The sequence below is a fragment of the Salvelinus fontinalis genome, chromosome 12, assembly GCF_029448725.1.
Source record: "Salvelinus fontinalis isolate EN_2023a chromosome 12, ASM2944872v1, whole genome shotgun sequence".
Classification (NCBI taxonomy): domain Eukaryota; kingdom Metazoa; phylum Chordata; class Actinopteri; order Salmoniformes; family Salmonidae; genus Salvelinus; species Salvelinus fontinalis.
The window spans coordinates 31,678,583-31,702,734 of NC_074676.1; the positions used below are offsets into that span (position 1 = coordinate 31,678,583).

The following is a 24,152-nucleotide window of genomic DNA, read 5'->3' on the forward strand; positions in this document are numbered from 1 at the left end:
TGGTACTGCTAGGCAGTCATTTTCAAAGATGGCTGCCACAGCTCCCAGGGGCCAAATCTGTGGTGGCTCCGCATCAAAATATTTTCAGGCTTCGTAAATCTACTTCTCTGCCAACTGCATTTCTCAAAATAGTCCTTCTGAACTGTAAAACAGTTAGTCGGCAGCCATGTTGTGAGATGGCCCAAATCTGGGGTGGCTCTATATCTAAATCTTTTCAGCTCTGACTAATTTGGTGCCTTTACCACAAAGCAGTCCTCTATATAAATTGTATATTGAGTATTACAGTCAGAGGCCATTTTGAAAAATGGCTGCTACACACCCCCAGGGACCATATCTGCAGTGGCTCCATATCTAAACATTTTCAGGGTATACACATCTACAGCTGTACCAAATTTGCTGCTTTTAGTGAACGCTTGAGTAACATTTTGCAACGTAACCACTCTACTATTGACAGACTATGTAAAAAAATGGCATCTGACCAAATTATGCAAGATTTTGGTTCTAGGTTAACAGACATTACAATTAACTACATGAGTGTTATATTTGTACATTACATTATCAAGTAAGTGCAGTGTATTTATTCTGGGTGGCATAAAGAACATGTTATAGTCTGTATTTAAGCAAGCATTACACACCCTATTACAAATTAGAAAATGTTATTTTAGTGAATGTACACATCTTGTCATATTGTTTAACTACCTAATCTACATACTTAAAAATCCTGAAAGAATACATGCCAGTCCCCTCTGCAATTAAACATACATGACACCCCCCCCCTTTATAAAAAGTTTATTTGTTAGTGCTGTGTGTATTGAATGCTACATACAGATATTTTAGCATGAATGTACACATAATGTACGTTGTCACAATAATTTCTTCACATAACAATTTGAAAAAAGCTATGTGGAATAAGTGCCATCTGAAGCACTAATACCTAGGACAGATTACAGGAACTAACACAGCAGGCATGCACAGAACAGAGAAAGCAGGGTCAATAGGCAGGGGCTAACCGTTATGCACTACACCAGATCAAAAGTCATGTCAATCACAGTCCTAATGACCCTTCCATCAATCAAACATCTCCCCCATTACATCCTAAAAGGCCCTGTTACCTCCTCCCAAGAATGGAAATATTCATATAGATTTTAAAATAATATTTAAAAAAAAAATGTATATAAACTAAACATATACAGTACTTTTCTTTTTAATTCAATTCACAACTGCTTTTTGATGTTGTCTTAATGCCAGATGAAAGACGAACGACGACAGACAAATGACAAACTGTTAGCCCACCTCAGGTGACGATGGAGAAAACAAAAAAAACACAGCACAGTACAAGAAACAGAGCAACAACATTGAGGCAGTCAGTTCTGGAGTAGAATGGGTTTCTAAATAACCCTGACCCCAGTTGAACAGTCTACTGAAACTGATTTTAAAAAAGAGCCTTCCTCAAAGTTAGCATTACCTTATCATAAAATAGTTTTTCAATACTGCACTCAAACCACAACCAAATACATCCCCTTGAAATACTTCCTTTGAAAAAAAGACCCCCCCACACACAAAAACACTTTGCGCCACATTGATTTGCCCTCAAAGTTGACACAGATTTTTGCCTTATTAGTTGTCTTACCACTTACAGACTATAAAGAGGTTCAATCCATAACTTTTGCAATCAAGCTTAAGCAGCCCATTTTGGTAAGGATGCTATAAAAAAATAAGGCTATAAAATCCAGAAGTTAAAATGATCTGCACAAATATACTGCAGATAAGTTTGACATAACTGGGGTTAACGAAAACTATACAGACCTGACAAAATTCTACACCAGATGTATGTTTTATACAATTCACTTCACAGCCAGGATTCCATTTTCACAGACATGATTCAACAATCATTCATCGAATAAACACAAAGGAGCACCAGGGGTCAGAATCCTTGTAGGGCTTAGAGACAGAATGTTCTCCTTGGAAACTTGCAACATACCACCACTATCATAACTATAACTTCAAAAGATGAAAAACATTTAAAGTCCTCATATGATAAAAAGTTGTAACATACAAAACAGCCAATGCAGTTTTAGAAATAAGACAGTTATGCAACTTCTGTAACCGAACTGTTAAACATACTCGCATACATATTGTACTACATACACGCCGTAAGAGGAAGCTTGATCAGGTTTTAGACATTTTCAGCACAGATACTCTTCACTGATCTCTGTAGGAATATGAACTGTATATTAGTGTGAAATATATATTTCTATATACCAGTGAGATGTCTTGATACTTCAGCTGGTTAATCTCCACACCTTTGGGATTTGCTGCAGTACAATGGTGTTTTGGTACAAACTATAGTTGCCACAATGAGTCCACATACAGTCACAAACTTTTGTAATATTTCACAATAGCACAAAAACAATTTTAAAAATAAACCACTTCTAGTTGGAGTTGATTCGTGTACATAAAATAAAAAAAATACTAAAGCAGAGGTGTATGATTTTATTGTATATGCGTCAGGGGTTGGAACCAAAATTATTTTCCAATTGTTTTGTTCTGAAGAACAGAACCATTATTTTTTTCATTATGTTGCACTGTTTCCATTAGCAAAATGAATGTTCTGAACCGGTTTGAACCCAAGAAAGTAATGATTTATATCATTCCTTTTTAAACCTCTACATTTAGCTCAACATTAAATTACTTCCCCAATCAGTGAGGATGGAGCAGCTTGCTATGGCACGGGCAAGCAATAGTTGTCTGACATCTACTGCATGTGTAAACAAGTGTAGAGCGCGAGATGCGATTGAAATTTTCCAGGTGGGAAAAGATCGAGAGAGGGTGGAGGAGGCTTGAAGCGCTGGGCATCTTGTGATGACATGCATTATCTGAACTAGGCCCACAGAATTATACCTACGAGGAGCGGCTTATATGAAGGAATTTTGAATGTCTTTGAACTTGAAAAGACTTGGCTGAAAGTTGGACGAGAGCTAGCTAACAAACTTGTGTGTGCAGAGCGGCATCAGAATTAAAATAAAAACACATCTTATCTTTTTGTAGTTAATAAATCCAATGTGAAACATGATAAGGATACTATAGTTAACCAGCATTGATAAAGTAAATCCATTCTTCTCTAATAAAAAAAAAAATCTAAATTTCTGAATCCCGCATGTAACGTCAGTAGGATACAGTGCTTCGGAGGGGGAGGGACAGGTAAACTACACACACACGCAAAGATTTTCTGAGTGACAGAGTGAGGGCTTTGCATAGGCGCATTGTGGGACTGTAAAAAAATACCTGGAACATAAAATAACATTATTACCCGGTTCCCATGCTTTTAAAATAACGGTTCTGTTCCGGAAAAGTATAGATCACTTCCGTTCCCGGTTCTGATCCTCATTTTTTTGGTGATATTTCTGGTCTTCTGTTCCCTGAACCGGTTCCATTTCCTGATATGCATACACTGCTACTACAGTGATTAGGTTGTGGAAAAGTAACCAATACACAATAATTTCAACCCTCCACCCACCAAACAAAACATTTTATATCTGAGTTGATACAGCGTCATTGATTCCAAAATAAAAAAGCAAGAGGCCATCAGTAGACTGTAGTAGCTGCTGAAACTTAGCAATCATAAAAGTCTTGAGTATCCTGGGTAAGAGAATGGAACATTAATGCATGCAGGATCTCTGTAGATGCATTCTAGAGTGACAACCACTGTTGACAAGAGAATAGTTCTGGGTCATGTTGCAACACACCAGTCAAGCAGGTCATCACAAGGGGAACTGGTCCACATCACCTTTTTTCTTTTTAATCTACAAGGTAATTTATGTACAAATGCAAAGCTTTTCATAGACAGAAATGTAGGCTAATGTGGTGATTTACATTTATTTTGTTCCCCACTTGCAGGGAAGTTGATTCAAGAAGGTAAGGATAGATAGAGTAAATGACCTGGGCTAGAACATCCACCCTAGAGTTTGAAGTGAAAGAAATATCCTTGTTGGTGTCTCCTCTGTCCTTCAGACAGTAGCCCTAAAGCAGTGACACTTGGCAGTGACTTCTATTTTTTTTACAATTATAAATTGTATTGGTTTCTTATGGTGGGGAAGTGGACTGGTATCAGTTTTCAGATGGGAAGTGAGGGTATGGATTGTATATGCTGGGGGCAAATTAAGAGTAGGCAGGGACATTTGCTATGGACTGGATAAGAAGTGGCACAGAGTAACCTACCATCGGGTAATCCTTCCCTTTAGATGTGTGCTGGACTGTGTGCTCCTGCAGGGCTCCCAGGTCTCCAAAGCATTTGAACTGGGTATCTCTGGAAAGCACCAGAGTGTGCACTCCAGAGATGCCCAGTTCAAGTGTGTTAAGCTGGGTGCTGCAAATTAATGGTAGACAGGGACGTTTGCTATGAACTTGTACAGAGCGGAGGGGCGTGACTATATGCAAGGTGGCACAGGGTAACCCCCTCCTTCAGCTGTGTGCTGGACTGTGTGCTCCTGCAAAGCTCCCAGGTCTCCAAAGCGCTCTCCACACCAAACACACTTGAACTGGGCATCTCTGGAATGCACACTCTGATGCTTGGCCAGGTGCTCCCGTTGCTTGAAGCCTTTATCACAGCTAGCACACTTGTAGGGCTTCTCCCCGGTGTGGACACGCTTGTGCCTATTCAGGTCAGACGAGTACTTGAAGCGCTTCTCGCATTCGGGACACTTTAGGGGCTTCTCTCGGGACGGGTCGCAGCGGTGCTGCACAAACTCTGAGGATGACAGGAAGCGGCGGTCACATAGGGAGCACTTTAGGGGCTTCTCTTGACAGTGCGAGTTCTGATGTCGCTGCAGTGTTGAACTCTTTTTGTATCCCTTGCCGCACACGTCACATTTGTAAGGCTTGTCTGTCTCCCTAGATGAAGAGGACGACTCACCGCATTTGTGGCGCAGCAGCTCTCCTGACTGACTGAATTCCTTCTGGCAGGATGCGCACTTGAACAGGTTCTCCATGCCGTGGACGTGCTGGTGGTACAGCAGATGGGATGGCTGCAAGAAGCCTTTGTCACAAAGGTTGCACTTGAAGGGGCGGTCAGATGGGTTTTTGTGCGTGCGCCTGTGGCGCACCAGGGCATACTGCTGTTTGAAACTCATCTGGCACTCCTCACAGTGGAAGGGACGCTCCTCAGAGTGAGTGCGCTCATGCTGCCGCAGGTCTGATGGACGCTTGAAGCCCTTTCCACAGGTTGCACAGCGGAAGGGGCGTGCCCCTTGTGGGTGGCATGGATGATGCAGCAGCTCAGAAGACTCCTTGAAGTGCAGTTCACACAGGTTGCACTTAAACAGGTGCTCTCCAGAATGGGCGTACATGTGGCGCACCAGGTGGGAGCGGTGCTTGAAGCTCTTGTCACACACAGCACATTTGTATGGGCGCTCAGAGCTGTGGGTGCGCTGGTGATGGGCCAGGTGAGAGGACTGGCTGAAGCTCTTGTCACACGTGTCACACTTGAAGGGCTTCTCTCCAGTGTGCACACGCTCGTGGCGGGCCAGCTCTGACAGGTGCCTGAAACCCTTCTGACAGACGGAACACTTGTAGGGCCTGTCACGGGCCGATGGAAATGTAATCGAGGAAGAAGATCCCACTGCCACACTCCCACTTGAAGAGGCTCCATCAGCAGACGGCTGCTGATGGTTGGTGGAAGAGGAGGAGGGTGTGGTGTTCCCAGAGGAGCCCGGTCGGTAGGTCTTCTCACAGATGGAGCATTTCATGGGGTTGGTGCTGTTGTGCGAGGTGTGGTGCTGTGCCAGCGAGGTGAGCAGGGAGAAGCCCATCTTACACACACCACACACAAAGGGCTTCTGCTCCACCTGCACACACTGGTGCTCCAGCAGATCAGTGGCCTGGTGGAAGATCTTCATGCACTGGGTGCATTGGAAGGAGCGGTCCTGGCTCACCATACACTGGTGCTCATGTGGGTTGGCCAGGTGGGAGATGTCGTGGCCGCATGCTCCACATTTGTGACCGCCCTCGCCCCCTACCTGCAGAGAGGGCTGCTGTACCTGGGTAGGGTGTTGCTGCTGCCCATGCTGCTGGCTGTGCTGCTGGCCATGCTGGTGCTGCGACTGCTGCAGAGCGGGGTCAGGCTGCAGGACGATACCATAGACGGCGCAGCCCAACGCGTTCTCCGCCCCCGGTGGTATGGTGTGCACCACCGGAGGGGGAGCAACAGCATGCTGCTGCCACGCCTCACTCATCCTGGCTCTCGTGTAGGGATTCAGTTTTGTATCGTAGTGGGGGCTTTTATGAAGAAAAATCAAAGGTACATTGATTGGTGGAAGGGTGGGTAGGGTGGAAAGTCAGTAATTTAGTCTGACATTTCAGTGGAGAACATCACTAAATATAAAAATATATACATATAAAAAGGGCTTGTTTTTAGGATGCAATAGATTGGGTGTCTGAAAATTATATGCAGAGGAAGAACACCTGCTGCAAAGACATTTAAATTTAGAAAAAATTAAACCCACTGTCTCCATGCGTCTTCAGTCCTCTTCTGATGACTGCAGAAAAAGGGAACAATTATTATTAAACTATTCACTAGTACTGTGTGCGGTATGGCATCCTAGAAGAAGTGCGTGATCTCAGTTTCACAGAGACTTCCCCTTAGACAACAGAATAATTATCAGAGCCCAAAAGGATACTTTTTTTTATTTTATGGTATTTAACTAGGCAAGTCAGTTAAGAACAAATTATTTTTTACAATGACGGCCTAGGAACAGTGGGTTAACTGCCTTGTTCAGGGGCAGAATGGCAGATTTTTACCTTGTCAGCTCGGGGATTCGATCTAGCAGCTGTAGAGGGCTACTTCATTCCTGCTTACTTGACTAATGATCCATCATCACAAACACACTACAAGATAGCCATATCCAAACAATCAAAATCAAAAGGCATGCCCTTATTTTCAACCTGGTCTCATAGATTAGACATATCATAGTAAAATGTAAATCCGGCACACTCAAATTACTATGATATGTTAGGTTTGGTATGGTTACATAAGATAGGTTACTTCAGGCAAAAACTAAAAGAGGATGATTGGTCTGGGAGAATGGGTGGGCATATAAAACGCAAACGTCTGGCAACCGAAAGGCGGCGTGTTCGAATCTCATCTCGGACAACTTTACTTACTACTTTGTACCCAGCTAGCACAGTGGATCTGGGCCAATTACAGCTGAGAGTCGGGGCCGAGTCTGGGCCGCCTTCGGCAGTATTACTAGGATGCGGGGAATGATCTTGGGCCAATTCCGGTGTGAGTTATCTGGCCAAATACATTACTTGGGGCTCGGGCCGATTTCGGTGAGAGTTATCTGGCCCAAATGTATTACTTGGGGCTCGGGCCGATTGGGGCTGCTCCCTGGCAGATGATTACACAGGCTGCTATATATAATTAACATTTCATTATTTATTTATTGTTCCTCATTGTTTCTGTGATCAAAAAAATACAACTAAGATTTAAATTAAATTCTCTAAGAGTCCTGTGTAGTATTTTGATACTTTGTGCAAGGCAATTGATAAGCATTAAAAACTTTGTGGATGGAACTTCCCGAGTGGCGCAGTGGTCTAAGACACTGCATCGCAGTGCAAACTGCGTTTCTACAGATGCTGGTTCGAGACCCTTCCCGGCCGTGACCGTTAGACCCATGAGGGGACGCACAATTGTCCCAGCGTCGGCCCGAGTTAGTGGAGGGGTGTCCTTGTCCCATTGCGCTGTAGTGACTCCTGTGGCAGGCTAGGCACACACCAGATGTGTGGTGTTTCCACCGAGACAAAGTTTTTTTTTTTTTGTGGATGGGTATAATTTGTATGTATAAAATGTATAATAGTAATATTTAAAATGACTAAACAGGGTAATTTTGGATACATTTATTTCAACTTGGATTGGGGCGATTCTGGTAAGATGCCGGCAAAGTTGGTAGACTGAAATAGCCCAAAGTACTTGGTCCGATTCTGGGCAGTCATTCATTTTGATTTTGGACAGAGTCCGACACCGGGTCAATGCAATCAGTTCCAGCCCCCCCAGAAGAGGGCGCTTCTGGGACGATTCCTCATTGCTAGCTGGGTTGCTATTTTGCAACTACTTAGCATGTTTGTTAACCCTTCACCTAACCTTAGCCCGGCAGGTAGCCTAGTGGTTAGAGCGTTGGGCCAGTAACTGAAAGGTTGCTGGATTGAAACCCCAAGCTGACGTTCTTCCCCTTAACAAGGTAGTTAACCCACTGTTCCCCAGTATGCCATCATTGTAAATGAGAATTCGTTCTTAACTGACTTGCCTAGCCTAAATAAATGTTAAAAAAATAAAAACCTAACCCCTAGCCTAGTTAAAATTAGCCACCTAGCTAACGTATCATACCTATTTACAAATTCGTAACATATTTTACAAATTGTAATTTGTAACATCATACTTGGACATCCACAAATTAATACATACCATACGAAACGTAACATATCATACTAAATGGAGGAAAACACGTTAAATGTACTATATTCCGTCTTCCACTGAGTCCAGGTTGTTATTTATATGTATTATAGGGAGGCAGACAATATTTTAACTGGTGCGTCCGAGTACATCAGGCTATTTTTCAAAACATTCTATCGGGTGAGCACTAATGCCTAGTAATGCTCTTAACGTTACTCCTTTCAGAATATGTAAATCATATTGGTTTGGATTGATTTACGATCGGTGTTCCCCAAGATTACAGTATTGGTGACAGGCATATTCAAATCATCCACAGCGTGCGCAATCAATAAGCATCCATTTGGTCGGTGTTTGCGCACGAATGTAAACCGAAGAAAAACAACTCGATTTACCTAGCTAGTTACGCCATTGCATTTTCCACACGAGAGAGAAAAGCATACGGCCCAGCATTTGTTAACGGAGCCGGGCGGCAGTCGCTGTCTCATATAGCAGAAGCATAGCTGCATACATCTGTATGGCGAGCTAGCTAACGTTGCGTTTGCTTTTAATGTTGGGATTGGAAAATATTCAGCTATTGTATTAAACTGATCTATAGAAGCAGTAAATAAATGAGTAACATATTTGGGACAGTATTGCTGGCAACATACCTTTAACGTTTTGCGGAGTTTTTTGTAGCGTCTGACGATTTTGACAGAAAAAGTATTCGTAGGCCCAATAATACCTCCTTTCATATCCGCATTCAGCCTCGGTCAGTCGAATATCTGCCCGCTCTCTTGTGAAGCGGGTTTGGCACCAGGGCCGAAGAAATCAGAGCTTTTGTGTCGTTCTAAAGGATCCCACTAAATGTGTAATATTCTATTTTACCCAGAATGTCAACGCCCTGTCAATATGTGATCGCTAGGCCATACTCCTCCCGCTTAAAAAGGCGATTAAAAAAATAAAATAAAACGCTAGCTAGCTAACTGACTAGCCTCAGAGATCCTGCCCAGGCACGGGAACATGAATAATCAAGGTTTAATTGGCACGCTCACAACATACACCCGGAACCTGCAACGAATAGCTTTTATCTTTCTTCAGGGAATATCTATTTATAGCTATGCATTACAGTAATATTGTTATGTATTTTCACAAATAATGTTATTGATGGTAAGTAAGGGAAAGGTATATAAATGTGTGGTGCCTTGCTGTGTTTTGTAACCCATGAGGATGCTGATATGAAGAGGTTGTTTCAGATAATCACTTATGTTCTGATAATCACATTTAAATAAAAATATACCACAGAAGCAGCTACTTAAATTATACTACCATTATATAAATTGTTGATTAAATATAGTTTACTGTGAAAATGTTTTCAGAACGTCACTGAATATGGAACCAATTTGAACGGTACTTTGTTTCAGGGGGACATAAATGACCACAACAATGGTTTGTTTTTATCGGAAGTATATCGCAAGGCTGCGCAATCCGTTCATTGGTCAGTGCTTCTATAACTTCAATGTTCCCATTTCTTATTTTTATGACAAAAATCAAGAAAGTTTATTTATGAATTTGTAATTGAAAGCTTTTACATATTAGAATGTTAGTCAGTTACAGTAACAGCTCTGAAGAGGAAATAGAAAATACTATTAGAGGATTTTTTTAATTTTATTTTATTTATTTATTTCACCTTTATTTAACCAGGTAGGCAAGTTGAGAACAAGTTCTCATTTACAATTGCGACCTGGCCAAGATAAAGCAAAGCAATTCGACACATACAACAACACAAAGTTACACATGGAGTAAAACAAACAAACAATACAGTCAATAATACAGTAGAAAAATAAGTATATATACAATGTGAGCCAATGAGGTGAGATAAGGGAGGTAAAGGCAAAAAAAGGCCATGGTGGCGAAGTAAATACAATATAGCTAGTAAAACACTGGAATGGTAGATTTGCAGTGGAAGAATGTGCAAAGTAGAAATAGAAATAATGGGGTGCAAAGGTGCAAAATAAGCAAATACAGTAGGGGAAGAGGTAGTTGTTTGGGCTAAATTATTTTAAAAAACTGACCATCCTACCGATCCTCGACTTTGGCGATGTCATTTACAAAATAGCCTCCAATACCCTACTCAATAGGCCTAGTCCCACCTGATTGCCCAGTCACTTTAACCCCTACCTACATGTAAATATTACCTCAACTACCTCGTACCCCTGCACATTGACTCAGTACTGGTACTCCTTGTATATAGCCTTGTTATTTTGTCACCATTTCCTTTTATATTTAGCAAATGTAGGTTACTTTAACTCTGCATTGTCGGGAAGGGGCTTGTCAGTAAGCATTTCACAGTAGTCTACACCAACAAAAAAAAATCTTGATTTGACAGCATGATCATGTACAAGATCATAGTCTTACGATCTAGTATTCTGCTCTCCCCTACAGGACATTCCTGGCTATGGAAGTCTCCACAGGACAGGCTCAGCTACTAGAGCTTATGAAAGCAGTGGCCGGCACCATGGAGGAGTTCACCCTTGACACTTTTTACAAGGTCTGAACACAAAACCATGTAGCGTATTACAAATACACTATTCAATTCCAACCCATCACTGTTCTCTTTCACCAATTTCTTCTGACACCTCATGTAGGCTGTCATTGTAAATACAAATTTGCTCTTAACTGACTTGCCTAGTTAAATAAAGGTAATAATAAATAGAAATTACATCTGCCAAACATCTTTGTTCTTATCTTATAGCCCTCTCTTTTGTTAGGTGCATTGGTTTTATGTCGCTGCAGGAGCATGTTTCAGACGCTAGTAGCGCATTAAAACGGTTCGGTCCTAGAATTTGTTACTTTCGGTACTTCTGTCAATTGTGTCTCACGGATCAAGTCTGTCCATCAGCGCAGCCGATGTCCCCCACTGAGTGCACCGTGCCTGCTCCACATACTCATTGCTAACCTGCACTGGGAGTCTGGGATGGATCATGTTTATCTCCCCCTCATGCTGCAAAGACGTTAACACACTTGAATAATGCGACACGGCATGTAGAAATGTTGAAACTAACTTACTGTTCGCAAAACAATGTCCATACAGACTACAATAACTTTACAATGCAAAAAGTTACCGGTAGCTTCCAGCTTTGTAGGCTAACTTCCTTGCTAGTTTACAGCTGAAGCTAACATCAATGCACAACCAAAGTACTTTGTTTGTGATGCAAAACATGCTAATTTCAAAGCTTGTTGCCACCAAAAACGCTATTCATTCACTTAATTGGTCTCTCCCTCAGCCAAAGTTTCTATTACCTCAGCGAACTGAGGGCTCTGTTGCGGAAGGTTCCTTGTTCCTTGTCAGACAATATCTTTAAGTAAATCAATCAAACCTTTATTAATGCAATTGCAGACAGAAGTTGACAACGGGAACATAGCACGCATGTTTCCGAGTAAGTTCTGCAAAATAAAAAAAGTCCAAGTTGCTGTAATATGCTTGCAGTCAACCCCGAGTGATGTAACTGCCTACGTCAACACCTTCTACTCATGAGCCTAAGCCCATGCATATACAGTTATACAAACTTGCAGGAGAGAACAATAGTATATTGTTTTCTAAGGGCTCAGCAGTAATTTTCCACTCCCGTGTGGCTTACAGTGGTATGTCTGACATGTCTCTTATCTCTTCCACTCCCCTGCAGGGTTCTGTGTCTATGAATCTCTTTTAGCCTTGAGGTGCTTTCTCACAGACACCCTGTGTTGACTGCAATAACTCAAACATCTCTCAGACCGTTTCTTATAAGAGGCAGAGACTAGAAAAGAACAGTATTAAGGCTTATAATGCATATATATCGCTAATTTAGTGGGGGAGGGGTCTTATAGCCCTTCCCCTTCTGTTAATACAACATAAGCATAATCAATTATTATAATACGTCAATCATTTGGTGCAGCCCCTATCATGACCCTAAGGTGACCCCATCAGCTCCGACCAATAATTTATATATACACTAGATGTTGGAGCCACCGTGCCTTCATCCTGGCACTCCCTCACCATTGTAAAAGCTATAGAAATTAATTTATTAATTTGTTTCTGCCATGTTTATTCTATTACAGACACCTTAATGCATACTTTTAAATTATTATGTGAACTATACAAAAAATATATAAAAACATTTCTTAGTGTATTTGTTTTAAATTACTAATGTTACTGTCCCCACGACAACAACACGATACTTAAATACATGTAATTTTGTCCTTGAAACATTTAATTGAAATACTGTAGAATGCCATTCATTCCTATGGAGGACTGCTCCTACTGGGGAGTGCCAATACTGCCAACCGATGGCGTCAAAGCCTCTCAATGACCAATACATAGTAGCATCAGCAATCGAGTGTTTATATACATCATTGGCTCCGACATGCCGCACCCCTCTGTGAATTACATCATTACTGGTTAAAGCGACAGCCCACTTTAATAAAATAAGCAACTTCTATGCAAATGTTATTGATCAGTACAATAAAATAAGTGCCACATGGAAGGGAAACAGATTGTCATCTGTAGCCCCATGAAATTAGCCAAAACAAGCTCACTATGTCAATGCATGCACACACTCATATTAAATATGCATTCACTTGTATTATGAATAGCCCTAGGGTACATCTTGATTTACCCAGTTTATCAATAGAGATTTACTATTCCACAAATTTCTTGTTAACAAACTATAGTTTTGGCAAGTCGGTTAGGACATCTACTTTGTGCATAACACAAGTAATTTTTCCAACAATTGTTTACAGATTATTTCACTTATAATTCACTGTATCACAATTCCAGTGGGTCAGAAGTTTACATACACTAAGTTGTGCCTTTTAAACAGCTTGGAAAATTCCCATTAGAAGCTTCTGATAGGCTAATTGACATCATTTGAGTCAATTGAAGGTGTACCTGTGGATGTATTTCAAGGCCTACCTTCAAACTCAGTGCCTCTTTGCTTGACATCATGGGAAAATCAAAATAAATCAGCCAAGACCTGTAGACCTCCACAAGTCTGGTTCATCCTTGGGAGCAATTTCCAAATGCCTGAAGGTACCACGTTCATCTGTACAAACAATAGTACGCAAGTATAAACACCATGGGACCACGCAGCCGTCATACCGCTCAGGAAGGAGACGCGTTCTGTCTCCTAGAGATGAACGTACTTTGGTGCGAAAAGTGCAAATCAATCCCAGAATAACAGCAAAGGACCTTGTTAAGATGCTGGAGGAAACAGGTACAAAAGTATCTATATCCACAGTAAAACAAGTCCTATATTGACATAACCTGAAAGGCCGCTCAGGAAGGAAGAAGCCACTGCTCCAAAACCGGCATAAAAAAGCCAGACTACGGTTTGCAACTGCACATGGGGACAAAGATCGTACTTTTTGGAGAAATGTCTGATGAAACAAAAATAGAACTGTTTGGCCATCATGACCATTGTTATGTTTGGTGGAAAAATGGAGGCTTGCAAGCCGAAGAACACCATCCCAACCGTGAAGCACAGGGGTTGGTAGCATTATGTTGTGGGGGTGCTTTGCTGCAGGAGGGATTGTTGCACTTCACAAAATAGATGGCATCATGAGGGAGGAAAATTATGTGGATATATTGAAGCAACATCTCAAGACATCGGTCAGGAAGTTAAAGCTTGGTCGCAAATGGGTCTTCCAAAAGGGCAATGACCCCAAGCATACTTCCAAAGTTGTGGCAAAATGGCTTAAGGACAACATAGTCAAGATATTGGAGTGGCCATCACAAAGCCCTGACCTCAATCATATAGAAAATGTGTGGGCAGAACTGAAAAGGCGTGTGTGAGCAAGAAGGCCTACAAACCTGACTCAGTTACACCAGCTCTGTCAGGAGGAAAAGGCCAACATTTACCCAACCTATTGGAGGAAGCTTGTGGAAGGCTACCCGAAACGTTTGACCCAAGAAAAACAATGTAAAGGCAATGCTACCAAATACTAATTGAGTGTATGTAAACTTCTGACCTACTGGGAATGTGATGAAAGAAATAAAAGCTGAAATAAATCATTCTCTCTACTATTATTCTGACACTTCACATTCTTAAAATAAAGTGGTGATCCTAACTGACCTAATACAGGGAATTTTCCGTATAATTAAATGTCAGAAATTGTGAAAAACTGAGTTTAAATGTATTTGGCTAAGGTGTATGTAAACTTTCGACTTCAACTGTATGTAAATTGTCAAGTATTTTTGTAGTCTTTTTTTGTTAAACTCCAGGAAGACAGCTGTCGCCATTTGCGTCGGCTAATGGGGATCCTATTAAAAATCATAAATGCAAGCAATAGGCTAACTTCATGTAGTTTCTGCCATATTGATCTCACCGGCTATCTAATCCTATCAGGGGAATTTATTTGGTTTGATTTATTTCACCTTTATTTAACCAGGTAGGCCAGTTGAGAACAAGTTCTCATTTACAACTGCAACCTGGCCAAGTTAAAGCAAAGCAATGTGACAAAAACAACACAGTTTCACATGGGATAAACAGACGTACAGTCAATAACACAATAGAAAAATCTATACACAGTGTGTGCAAATGTAAGATTAGGGAGGTTAGGTAATAAATAGACCATAGTGGCAAAATAATGCCAATTTAGCATTAACACTGGAGTGATAGATGTGCAGATGTTAAGGTGCAAGTAAATGAAACAGCCCCAGTGTCTCACTCAGAGCCTCAAGTCTTGTTCTCTCCCCCGTTAGGGTTTGGTTGACTCCCATGAGGATGGAGCCTTCCTGTTGAGACTGGACTGTCAAGAGTTGCAACGTTAGTCTGGGAACAAGACCTTTTCCTTTCCGCTACACTGACAACCAGTTCTCATTCATTCTGTGGTCAACTGTAATGTTGTGAAACCTGACAAACGCTCATAATTATGAGACAGTCAAAAGTGTCTATATTTTTGTAAAATAAGTGGGTTGTACCTCCTGAAGTCAAACAACTTCCTTAAAAGATGGCAACATCTTCAAGTGTGAGGTTTGTTTTGATAAAACACTTAAGTATGCAACAGAGGCAGCTAGTGGAAGGAGCTATAGGACAGGCTCATCGTAATGGCTGGAATATAATTAATGAAACTATTAAACCTATGGAAACCACATACTGTGTTCCATTCCAGCCATTACAATGAGCTGCCCTGCTATAGCTCCTCCCACCAGCCCCCTCTGGTATGCAAGCATTGCTCCTTCAGGTAATGTATGACAAGACCTGAGAAGAGTATTTCAATTTATCTTGAATCATTATTAACCAAGTTAAAAGCAACATGACCTACAGAATGAAATAGTAGTTGTCAACTAAAGCTTTTGTTTGATTAAGCTTTACAGGCCTAAAACCATTTTTAAAGTGTGACTTGGGAACTAGAAGGATAGAATTCATTAATGAACCTTTTTGATTAAAGAGGATAGAATAATCCTGAACTAACACTCCAGACGACAGGACCCAATGACTTATGGCGCAATCACTCGTGGCTTTCTGATTAAGAGTTCAGAAACCCTGATTAAGTGTTGCATGTTCATATGGTAGGTCCTGTTTGATCCGTGAAAGTACTGAAGTAGATGTGTTAAGACGTCTGAGGGGAAGAGGTAGTCTCTTTTCGCCAGACAATGGGCGCGCTTGCACACACGCTCCATGGAGGATGTGAGAAGAGACTAGGGAAGAGGAACCTCTGAGGCTGATGAAACAGTTCCAATTTTCACTCCCTCTTACTTTAACAGAGCTCCCACAGAAGGCCAGCTTAATGCAATGTTCAACATTACATTTGACTTAATCATCACAGGGCAGCACACAAACAGATCATGATAGTTCCAGCAATAACATATTGGTCAAGCCCAACCATAGAGCAATGGCACAGTTACAATCAAGCTGATTGGACAGCATCTTCCTGTGCTGTCCCAGTAAACAATCTAGCCTTGACAAAAGGCCCTGAATTTATGCATTAATCACAGCACAATACTGGACATACTGCTACTTCTGAGGATCACATATTAAACAGTTAACATTCTCATAACCTGGTTTGATTTAGATTGGAAGTGTTAAAAAAAAAAAGGAAAAAAAAGAATAGCTGACATGTTTCTGTAACAAAATTACAGGCATTACCGTCATTTATTTTCTTATGTTATACATACAGAATATGAACCGGTATACTATACATACGGTGACCTACAGAAGAAAACAAAATGTAACAGCAGAAAAGGTCTGAATAAAAAAAAAAATCATACTAAAGTTATTATTTCTGTGTTCACATGGCTAATGTGTACAGTAAAATCACTGATGTTAATGGTAAACATATTACTGACTTATTGTAGCTATGCCCCCAATGCTTTAAATACAATATGGTAAAATCTGTATATAAAATCATAACGTGTTTTGGTTTAGCACAACAGGAAACAATCTGGTAATCTGAGTTAAATGGATTGGAAAAGATCTTAGAAAACTGAATCATTACTTATAAGATCAATTGACTGACAAATTTGAATAGACACTATGGGGGAAAAAAACATGTCTGCTGAGGGGATAATTTATAATAAAAATCAGGAATAGGGTAAAACATTTCCTCTTCAGGCTCCGAGGTCATAATCTATCCACAAGCCTATCGTTCATCTTCTTTGTACTATCACAATTTTTCATGTTTGTGACTCTTAAGATCAGATCTAGTTGGTCGCTCAAGGGCCAGAAAGGACAGTCTTGATGTAGGCGACCGTGGTAAAGTTAAGCAACATTGCCACATGCTCATTCCCTTCCAGCTCAAGCATATGGACAGGCTGATTCTGGTGGCCTATCCAACGCTTGCACTGGGTGGCACTCAGCAGGTTGACTGTCCCATCCCCATCTCCAAGAATCAGTGTGGGGTCTGTATCAGGAAAGTTGGTGTAGAGGAAACCCTCCGCTGTAGGCACTCCACTGCCGTACAGACAGTGTATGGCCACCCCAGGGGGCTCCAGTGCACTGACCAGTGGCGCAGTGTCTTGACGCATCTCCCAGCCATCTTCAAAATCAATATCCTTGAAGAAGCGCTGGTAGTCCTTGACGGTGTAGTTGGTGGTGGGTGTTTGGATCAGGACCTGGTCAGCGGGCCAGGAATGTGCGTATGGGAACAGCCATGTGGTTGAGACTGCAGAGCGCTGCTGCGAGCGGATTTTTAGTGAACTGATGACTGGAATACGGTTATTATCACCTACAAGGAAAGACCCAATATAAACCACTGCAATAGTTAATATAAAGTACATAGTTGCTAGACATTATGATTGGTATGCAGCCCACAGTAACTCCACTATTGCGTCTGACTCCTATGTAACTTCATGCCGAAAAGCCTACTCACTCTTACCAGAAGCCACAACTCTCATGGTTTTGGCCACTCCAGCCCAAGGAGCACCCAGGGACACAAAGGCCTTGATGTAGCGATCCTTCCAGGCCTGGGGCTGATGGTTTAGGAAATACAAGGTGTACATGTTCCCCATGCTGTGGGCAATCAGTACAACCGGACCTCCAGCCTTCTCTGCCATCTCTTCAATCATCTGTTGCAGACTCAAAAAGTAGGCCTTGTTCTCATCTGTCAAAATCATATAAAAGCGAGGGGGAAAACTTGCATGAGACTGGTCATTCTAAACTACTGCGATTCCTATAACAATATTTTAAAGCAAACAATACATCTAAAAGGTCTAAATTGATATTCTGTTTCTCTATTAAAATGTTGATCATAATTCCAATGACTAGATACAAAGTAATACAACTTACAGGCTAAAATCTACCCAACAAACATTATAAAAGGTTGGTGGCAATAACACATAGCTAGCTCTTACTAAGGACATGCAATTCATCCAAAGACCTGTTGCCAACAAGCTCGGTTCATCAGACCGCAAATGTAACAGAATGCAATGGACTGTAAGGGGTGTAGGCTACTTACTTGGAGCCTTACGCCAGTCATACGGAGCCCCTCGAACATCGTCATCTCTTGTATATCCCCATTCTACCAGCGACTGCACTATGGTGACGAAATACATACCTGCAATACACACAGTAGTAGCTTAGTCAAACCCACACACAAGCAAAGACAGATACTAACACTATTAGATAGACCGTTGAATAAATAGTTTAGGCACGCTACTATGATAGGCCCACTCACCAACGTCGCGCTTGCTGGGGTCAAGGTATTCCAGAGAAAAGGTCTGTCCAAAGCCAGGCACCCTGACATCTACCCCCAGAGGAGCTTCGGTCTGCCTTGTTGTGCGGTTGTAAATCAGTCTAATACACAGACAGATGCCAGAATATTAGAAAAGTTCATTACAGTATACATTCTAAGTATTATGGAGATGACATGGGATAGAACTGGAAACTTTCACTTAGCTTAATTCATGAGTTGTTCCTGAAATAAACCCACAGCACACTGACATGTGGTTATTTTGGTTAGAGACTCCACAAGCAACACCTGTTTCAATTAATTTCAGTATAGAGAGCTGCACCTGCGGGTCCCTACAGAGATCATTGTGGAACAGTCAACATTTTTCATGCTGTGGTTGGGAGCGGGCGGTCAGACAGAACTTTAAATATTTTTGTTGTCCCACAGATTATTTGGAAATGGACGTCATTCTGCTTTGTATGCGTTAGCCACGCTCAGAATTCACAAGTAGAGCCTACCTCTCCTCTACTAGTTGGGCGTGCGAGATCAAGTGCGCCTAGTATACAGTGCCTTCAGAAAGTATTCAGACCCCTTGACTTTTTCCACATTTTGTTACGTTACAGCCTTATTCTAAAATTGATTAAATAAATACATTCTGCAATCTACAAACAATACCCCATAATGACAAAGCGAAAACAGGGATAGATATTTTTGCTAATTCATTACAAATAACAGATACCTTATTTACATAAGTATTCAGACCCTTTGCCATGAGACTCAAAATTGAGCTCAGGTGTATCCTGTTTCCATTGATCATCCTTGAGGTGTTTCTACAACTTGATTGGAGTCCACCTGTGGCAAATTCAATTAATTGGACATGATTTGGAAAGGCACACACCTGTCTATATAAGGTCCCACAGTTGACAGTGCATGCCAGAGCAGAAATCAAGCCACGAGGTCGAAGGAAATGAGGAAAAGAGCTCCGAGCAAAAAATTTTGTAGAGGTACAGATCCGGGGAATGTACACCAACAGAGACTAGTCAGGATTGAGGCAAAGATGAACGGCGCATAGTACCGCAAGCTCCTTGATGAAAACCTGCTGTAGAGCGCTCAGGACCTCAGCTTGAAGGTGCACCTTCCAACAGGGCAACGCAGGAGTGGCTTTGGGACAAGTCTGAATGTTCTTGAGTGGCCCAGCCAGAGCCCGGACTTGAACCCGATCGAACACGCAGAGACCTGAAATCGCTGTACAGCAACACTCCCCATCCAACCTGACAGAGCTTGAGAGGATCTGCAGAGGAATGAGAGAAACTCCAAATACAGGTGTGCCAATGAGAAAACAATTTTATAATAAGGCTAACATAACAAAATATGGGAAAAGTCAAGGGATCAGAATACTTTCCGAATGCACTCTGTGTGGTCTCAATGAAATCGAATAGGCTGCCTATGCATGTACAGAATCACGTTAGTTATCTTTCCTAGTAAATTAAATATGATTAGACTAGTGTCTAAATAAATGTTGATAATGGAAAGTGGAGGGTGCTCAACCAACGTGAGACGAGGTGCAATCAATTTGATAATTGAAAAAAGGCAACCATGGTAAGCGAGCTTTGCGCCTTGTCATTTTCAATAAATATTGATTACCCATGTGTCTGCAACTCGTCCTTCTAAACGACCTGTCTCAGAGCATTTTGTATTCTGTATGTAAACCCTGAGACATTCCAGTTAGAATGTTACAGTTCGTATGGTATGTATTAATTTGTATGTCCAACCTTTTCGTATTTGCTAAACGTACTATACAGTGTTACGAAATTGCAAAAAGTACTGTTACTAATTTGCAAAATATAATGTTACAAATTCTAGCTAGGTGGTTAACGTTAGCATAGGGTTAAGTTTAGTACCGTAGTTCGTTTAAACGGTTAGGGGAAGGGTTAGCTAAATGTGCTAAAGTTAGCTAAGTAGCTAAAACGTAAGTAGGTAAAGTTTCTAATTAGCTAAAATGTTGTCTGACGAGATTTGAACTCCCAACTGGTTGTGCACTACACCTTCTATTAAATACACTAAGCTCAGAGACAGACTAATTGTTGAAACCATTGATTACAAAGGGGATTCAAAGGTCAATTTGTACAATGGTCAGAAGATAACCTAGGCAACAGAAACAGTTCTAGTGCATACCTACTCAGCCAGCTATTTAGTAGTATTAAACTAGTATTTTATCAAGTTGCCAGTAGTAGAGATGGTATCAGTAGCTTTCTACTGAGCTCATTAACCATACACAACACCCTGCTTTTCCTCCTCACATAGCACTAAGTGCTAACCTTATGTTATCGATCCAGCAGTCGATGGCCACTGGCACTAGCAGTTCCAGGTTGAGCCATAATGTGAAATAGACATCAGTCTTCTTGTAGCAGATGTAGTGAACCACGCTGGGCTTGTCCAGCTTGGCCTCCAACTGATTCCCGAGGTCTCCAGGAACTGTGGGACAATACAATAGGTTGAGGATGGCCAATCAGACTGACCAAAGGCAGAACACTATCAATTGAGTGATACAGGCAATGAGTTAACATTTATTAACTAATATGACAACTCTGTTTGTGGGGTCTTTAGAATGGCGAGATTAGTGTTTACTCTGGCCAGACTGAGATTTCAACATGAGGCAGTGACTACATAAAACCTTGAGTGACCGAGGCAACCACAAGTTAAAAGTAACCAGAAAGGAGACCTTAGGACAAACTTCACTGATTGCCGCCATACATGGAAGTGATAGCAAACAAATAGCCTACTGCTAGGGTTGTAACTTGCCAAACAGAAGATCAGGCAGTGAGATACCCTTTGTTGGAACACAGAACAGACTACTACTTTCTAGGCTTGCAATATGGATTTTTATTCTCAAGGTGTATTAAAAAGCTGTGAAAATAAAGGTGAAATAAGTAACAGCATTAGGGAATTTACAAGTTTGTTAAATAGTAACAGTAGATGCATTGCAGCGAGTGGGGAAAACATGTTGGCAAACAAAGTGTCGGTCACATTTTGTTCCATTTGGCAGTCATATGACCACCAGTCGCTCGAGCCTAGCGTGCCTGAATCACTCTGCTCATGAGTAAACAATCGGAGACCGAACTGCATTGTAAAGTTGGACAAATACATGTAATGTGCACAGGGATAGATTATTGACCAACACAAGTTAACGACGGTATGTATATTAGCTAGTTTTACCCGCTCTCTAATCAAGGAAATAAACAATGCCTTGCTGTTCGAGGGACATCTCAAAACAAATCTGATGCTGAGTAACAGGTCAAGAGTTTCTGCTAACTAGCCTAACGTTACCTGTCTGACGTTAGCCAAGAAGCTGGCGAAGCAATCTGTTACACACTATTGACTACATAAAAATAGTAACGCTATCTGGTTAACGTTAACTACAACAAATATAAACAATTGGCACTTACTTAGGACTACGGGAGGTCTTTCTGATCGACATGACTTGCCCGTGAGACAATTTTCCAATATTCTGCCGTTGATGTATGGTGCCAAAAACAACAAACACAGCTGAAAGAGCGTTGGGATAGTCAAACCACAGGATACCATTTCTCCCATTCATAACGCTGTTTCCCCTGATGAGGAAATGTGGGTGTTTATCAACACGAAGAAATCCCTTTGCTGACACACATTTCATAACATGAAAACAAAACTGCGCAGATGTTGAAAGCAGGGGTGCAACAGATAATTTATCAATCTATTGACCTTCTTCTATGGTATTATGACGGTCCGCAAACAACACTAAATATGCATGCCCCCACCTACTGGATGGGATGAAAACGGTTTAACTTGAACGCACTATTGGAACAAGGGAAAGGTGGAAAAAAATATACAGTACTTCTAATATTCAAAAGTAAACAACTATACTCCTTCAGTCAGATTCAAATGTATTTTCAGATCACTACACAGGCTCAGGTACCTGGGAGGGGGAACCTCTTCATTCAGTATTCCCTGTAACATTTGGGCTGTAAAGTCCAAATGGTGAGTAAGGCTGAGCAAGGGCCAGTGATAACTGTTGAATGGCATGGATATTGGATCACTACACACATGATGCCCACAGGCTGAGAACAAGATATATCTCAAAGTAATAGCCGGATTGCCCAAAAAATTGTTGTGCACAATCAAGACCTCAAGTGGAAGAAACCTATTGATTTTGTGACCACATGACCTTTCCTCTAGCGCCACCATAAGGCCTTTTCATTTCCATTTTGTTTTCCATTTCCACTTTTACAGCTGCTTATTTTCTAGTTGGTATGTATACTTAGTTCAAAAATCTGCTGCCGATTTTATTTATTTTTTATTATTTTGTTTGTAATATCATTCAAAGATGATAATGTTAATTTATTTTAATTGAACAGGTTAATGTATATAAGTTATATTTTAAGTTATTCATTAATGTTAAGAGAATTTTCCATTCAAGATTTTTACCATTTAAAATAACATTTAGACTGTAAAAGATGACCTTCAGCACATTTCTTATAAAGGGTATCAATCTTGCATCAAATAGTGAGTTTCACTGTATGCAGAACATTGTGTGCATGTCTGCACAGTGTTCTATTTTCACAGCTCAATGTCAGTAAATATTGGACTACAAGAGCCTGCAAGCCTGCAAAGGTAGAGTTATTTAAAGCTTTGAAGGAGTCAATTGGCTTTGGGAGGTGTGTGGCTACAGCAATTGCGCAGGGTTGATGTGGCCTGTGGTGGTGGGGCCCAATGTGATATCTTTTCATGGGGCCCAAAATCCCTGGTGGCGCTGTGGCTGTGGGACATCCCTAGCAACCATCACAGTTAACCTTACTATAAACTGAGTAGTTTGGCTCCTGGATGCTGAAAGCCATGGTATACCACATGTATGACTCAAAATTACTTGTTTACTGTTGTAATTATGTTAGTAACCCATTTTATAATAGCAATAAGGCACCTTGGGGGTTTGTACTATATGGCCAATATACAACAGCTAAGGCCTGTATACAGGCACTCCGCATTGGGTGGTGCATTAGAACAGGGATTAGCTGTGGTATATTGGCCATATACCACACCCCCTCAGGCCTTATTGCTTAATTATACCTCAGTGATTAAAACCTCCACTAAAGGGAGATATTAACCTACTAATTACAGGACATTTTTCTGATTTAAAATAACAAAGATACATTTATTGAAAATAACAATATATTATTGAAATCTATTAACAAAGATCGATTTACTTTTTTTACTATAATAATACAAAAGTAGTAATGGTTTTAAACTACTGTCAACTCTTTTGAAGAGAACATTTTCACATTTGCATGTCCAATTTTTACAGGGCCACAGTGTCCCCCAACCCCCACTGTCTCAGTCCCTAGTATCTATGCTACAATAGCCTATGTGTCTAGACTGTTCTGAGGGCAAAATGGGGTGCAACTCAATATAAGGAAGGTGCTCCTAATGTGTATATTGTTAAGTTAAATAATTAGCTGGTGTTCCAGCTGTTACTTTTGTTAGTCAGGAATTTAACAGTAACTTTTGCCGAAATTTAGAAGTGCTTTGCAAAATTCCCCAAATATAAATT

At 41.1% G+C, this 24,152-nt stretch overlaps 2 protein-coding genes across 4 annotated transcripts; both read right to left on the minus strand.

The window, feature by feature from the left end:
* Positions 1–774: 774 nt before the first annotated feature.
* LOC129867185 (zinc finger protein 319-like) lies at positions 775–9,466 on the minus strand. 3 transcript variants are annotated; one of them, XM_055940414.1, is made up of 3 exons: positions 9,094–9,466; positions 6,501–6,533; positions 775–6,273 (listed from the first exon to the last, which is right to left on the minus strand). In XM_055940414.1, the coding sequence occupies exon 3, from the start codon at positions 6,228–6,230 to the stop codon at positions 4,428–4,430; it is 1,803 nt and encodes a 600-aa protein (XP_055796389.1). In that variant the 5' UTR covers positions 6,231–6,273; positions 6,501–6,533; positions 9,094–9,466; the 3' UTR covers positions 775–4,427. The 3 variants fall into 3 exon arrangements, with proteins under 3 accessions (XP_055796389.1, XP_055796390.1, XP_055796388.1); XM_055940415.1 differs by lacking the exon at positions 9,094–9,466 and adding an exon at positions 6,796–9,080; XM_055940413.1 differs by having other exon boundaries at positions 775–6,533.
* A 7,055-nt stretch (positions 9,467–16,521) lies between these two features.
* Positions 16,522–22,324, minus strand: LOC129867191 (phospholipase A2 group XV-like). The gene is made up of 6 exons (XM_055940420.1): positions 22,015–22,324; positions 20,887–21,043; positions 18,575–18,693; positions 18,356–18,454; positions 17,777–18,001; positions 16,522–17,626 (listed from the first exon to the last, which is right to left on the minus strand). The coding sequence occupies exons 1-6, from the start codon at positions 22,160–22,162 to the stop codon at positions 17,115–17,117; spliced, it is 1,260 nt and encodes a 419-aa protein (XP_055796395.1). The 5' UTR covers positions 22,163–22,324; the 3' UTR covers positions 16,522–17,114.
* Positions 22,325–24,152: the final 1,828 nt, after the last annotated feature.

Excerpts from the sequence above, each read along its gene's own strand:
- LOC129867185 (XM_055940414.1), bottom strand. The coding sequence starts at position 6,230 with ATGAGTGAGGCGTGGCAGCAGCATGCTGTTGCTCCCCCTCCGGTGGTG.
- LOC129867191 (XM_055940420.1), bottom strand. The coding sequence starts at position 22,162 with ATGGGAGAAATGGTATCCTGTGGTTTGACTATCCCAACGCTCTTTCAG. Across the intron at positions 18,002-18,355 it reads TGACTGGCGTAAGGCTCCAA|ATGAGAACAAGGCCTACTTT; the intron begins GTAAGTAGCCTA and ends TGATTTTGACAG. Across the intron at positions 17,627-17,776 it reads CATGAGAGTTGTGGCTTCTG|GTGATAATAACCGTATTCCA; the intron begins GTAAGAGTGAGT and ends CTTTCCTTGTAG.